The sequence below is a fragment of the Lactuca virosa genome, chromosome 5, assembly GCF_052849685.1.
Source record: "Lactuca virosa cultivar CGN04683 chromosome 5, Lactuca_virosa_CGN04683_v6, whole genome shotgun sequence".
NCBI lineage: Eukaryota > Viridiplantae > Streptophyta > Magnoliopsida > Asterales > Asteraceae > Lactuca > Lactuca virosa.
In genome coordinates, this window is record NC_136430.1 from 416,098,689 (window position 1) to 416,102,382 (window position 3,694).

Sequence of the window (3,694 nt, forward strand, 5' to 3'; positions counted from 1 at the left end):
TTATAACAAAAAGAGTAAAGTAAATTACTATGTTTATATTTGGTGTGAATCATGCTTTAGTTTTAGTTTTAACATGTTTGTATCAGGGACGGTCCAAACATATCGTGGGCCGAGGGCAAAATAAAAAAAGGGCCCCCAACGTCATAAGTAAAATAAAGATTAATTTAAAAATAAATATAACATTACAAAATTCACTATTAATATTAAAAACACAGATATGACCACATTACAAAAACAACACATTTAAAGAAAAATACTTCTTTAATGAGAGTTTAGATGCAAAGTCACTAACAATAATATCAATTTTATTTAACATATTTTTATCTATATATAATATTGCCAAAGCATTCAACCTTTTTGCAACATTGGTGACCTTCGATAATTCTTCATTACTTTTGGTTTTAAAAAACTTGTTCAGCAGATGCAACACAACAGTGACATTAATAAAAATATTTAGGTAACTATCAGGGCCGGTCCTGAGGATTCAAATGTCCAGGACGATGCGAATAAAAAAGACCCTTAGGCCTTAACATGTAACGAATTAAATTACATAAACTAATTTTTTATTAAAATGACAATAAACTTATATCAATAAACATCGCAAAATCATAGTATTTTAATAAGTAATTACATATCATAACAACTAACCAATGATCCGAGAAGCTCTTCTAGCATCCTTGATTGCAAATCAGTTGATCAAATCTTCGTAGTCTATACTCTCTAAGAGTTTGTTCTCGATAGATATCATCGCCAAACCGCTAAGTCTTTCTTGGGTCATTGTGGAGCGTAAGTAAGATTTCACAAACTTCAATTTTAAAAACTTCTTTCTACAGATGCGACCGTTACTGGAATAGTCAACAATATTCTATATGCAATGCATGCATTTGGGAAATAATCAAGTTCTTTCAAAAACTTCAAAACATCTATAGGGTTGCTAAATTTATTGGTTTCCAATGTCTCAAATAATTACAACTTCGTATAAAGTTCCTCGGCATTAATATCCGATCTTTCTTCAAACTTGAGTGCATTTTCAAGACGATGACAATACGACTTAAGATCTTTATCTTCAATTCCTCTCAAATTATGTGGAAATAAAAAACCAAATACTTTGTCATACTCTTTGAATTGTTCAAATCTTGTTTCAAGAGAAGAAATGACTTGATCAACAATGTACAAGAAATAATTGACTCTGAAATTCTCTTCAGATGTAAATGAAACTTCTTCCCTACTTGAACTCTCATCAAATCTTTTTTTCCTTTCAATCAAACGTTTTTGTGGAAATATTGGATTAATACCCATTTCAATAGCAATCTCCTTAGCTTCAACAATCGCTTTTGAAAAACCAGTTTCTCTATAATTCTTGAAGTACCCAATCAATTTGTTTATTTATGTAATAGCATTATCAAGACGCATATCCTTTGATTGTAACTTCTTACTTACAATATTCACATGGTTTAGTACTTCATACCAAATAATAGTTGATAACAAAAATTCAAAGTCACTAAGTTCTTTTTCTGTTAGTGAAGTTGCTTCACTTGCAATTGCAGCGTCGTTATCATTTTCTCCAACTTGAATTAAAGCGTCTAGTACATCCACAAGTTGCAGGAAATACCAAATTACAACCAACAATAAACAATTATGATACCAATACTCAATTCTACAAGTTCAATTCGGTTTTGAGTGTTTGACTGTAAAATAAAACCCTTACCTGATTAGCAATTAGTGATCGATTAAACTCAATTAGAGGGTAATTCTGATTGATCGATGGTCGCTGACTCACTGAAATGATGGATAAAGTGTCGAAGCTTGAATAATCAATCGCAATCGGCCAATCGCTTCTACCTTCTTTTTGTTGTTTGTTTTCTATTTTGTGTACGTCCCAATTCCTTGATCAACTAATTACACATGTGGATTCGACAAGTGGATTAATGGACTAACATTCATGGGCTACTCTCAATACTCTCAATATAGTATTAAAAAAATAAAGAAAAAATGGGCCCTGCGCCTTTGTCCTGCTTGCCCATGGTCTTCACCGGCACTGGTAACTATCAACAACTTTAACAAAGTACAAAGTTTCAGTTTTATCTAACATATATTTCCCTAGAAAAAAATCGGGTCGAACTCAGGCTGAAAGAATCCAGTCCAGAAATCTCAAATACATACAAAATCATAAATATGATATACAAACAAAATCATAAATCTGATGTACAAACCAAATCAGAAATCTGATAACCAACCATTCTGATTAACAATACCATATCAAGTCAGAAATTAGAAATCTGATAACCAAAAATTCTGATTAACATTACCATTTTGATAACCAACAATTCTGCAAGAATCAAATGACAAAGAAAAACCAGAAAAGTTGAAACAAAAATTCAAGATTGAGAAACAAAAGCTTTGATCAAACTTAAAATTCTGATTATACAAAAGCTTTTAATTAAACAAAAATTCAAGATTGAGACCTAATCTAACCTAATCTAAACAAAAAAAAATCAGAATCTTAGAAGTTAGATCAAACGTTAGAGGCGGAAATCAGAACTACAACAAACAAATTACCTATAATCGGCGCAACCTCTAGCCTCTAAGTGGGAGGCGTCACAACCCTCACCCATCAGAAGCTAATCAATAGGATTAATAAAGTCGGAATTCATGAATATTTAACACCCTCTTGTGATGAATTGGAGTGATGAAAGCGAGATGGAGAGTGAGAAGCAGATTACAGGGATGTTGAAGGGCGAAGGCAAGATCGAAATCAAAATGAGAAGCAGATGAGAGAAATCTTACATTCATGTGATATTTGATTAACGAGGTTAACCAGTACAAAAGGACGTTGATTCACAAACCGTGGAAGTCGATTAGATTCTCCCGTGTCGCCTCTATGGATGTCGGTTTGTGAAAGGCGCATTGGATCTGATAACATTGTCATATGATTATATCAAAGAGAAATTACAAGGGTTCTCAGAGAAAAGCATAAAGACTACAAGGAATAAAGCGGATATAAATACTAGCTAGACAGAAACCCTAATGGGATAAAGACAAAAAGGGCCCATAAACAAGCGAGCTAATTATATAGACTAACATCCCCCCTCAAACTCACAATGCCGCAGCAATAAACATTGAGAGTTTGTCACATAAGAACCGAAACCGAGAAGCCGATAAAGCCTTCGTAAAAATATCCGCAAGCTGCAAAGTTGATGAAACAAATGGAAGCGAAATGGTCCCAAGCTGCAGATGATGACGAGTAAAATGACAATCAATCTCAATGTGCTTCGTCCGCTCATGAAAAACAGAATTCTTCGCAATTTGTATCGCACTTTTATTATCACAATTCAAGGGAGTAGGTGAAGAAATGTAAACTCCCATATCCGCAAGCAGCCACCGTAACCAGATAATCTCGCATGTAGTTACAGCCATAGCACGATATTCAGCCTCCGTGGAAGATCTAGAGACAACACCCTGTTTCTTGCTCTTCCATGAAATAAGAGACTCTCCAAGAAATACACAAAATCCAGTGGTAGACTTACGATCATGACGATCACCATCCCAATCAGCATCACTATAGGCACGTAACTCAAGAGAATACGTCGAGGGAAACAAGAGAGTCTGAAACTGAGTGCCATGAAGATATCTCAGAATACGAAGAACAGCTCCCCAATGAACAGAGGTAGGTGCAGTAACAAACTGACTGACA

At 34.3% G+C, this 3,694-nt stretch overlaps 1 protein-coding gene across 1 annotated transcript; it reads right to left on the minus strand.

Moving 5' to 3' along the window:
* Positions 1-966: 966 nt before the first annotated feature.
* LOC145114022 (uncharacterized) lies at positions 967-2,923 on the minus strand. Its single transcript, XM_079050043.1, has 3 exons — positions 2,788-2,923; positions 1,441-1,583; positions 967-1,359 (listed from the first exon to the last, which is right to left on the minus strand). Exons 1-3 carry the CDS (start codon positions 2,921-2,923, stop codon positions 967-969), a joined length of 672 nt encoding a protein of 223 aa, XP_078906169.1.
* Between the last annotated feature and the right edge of the window lie 771 nt (positions 2,924-3,694).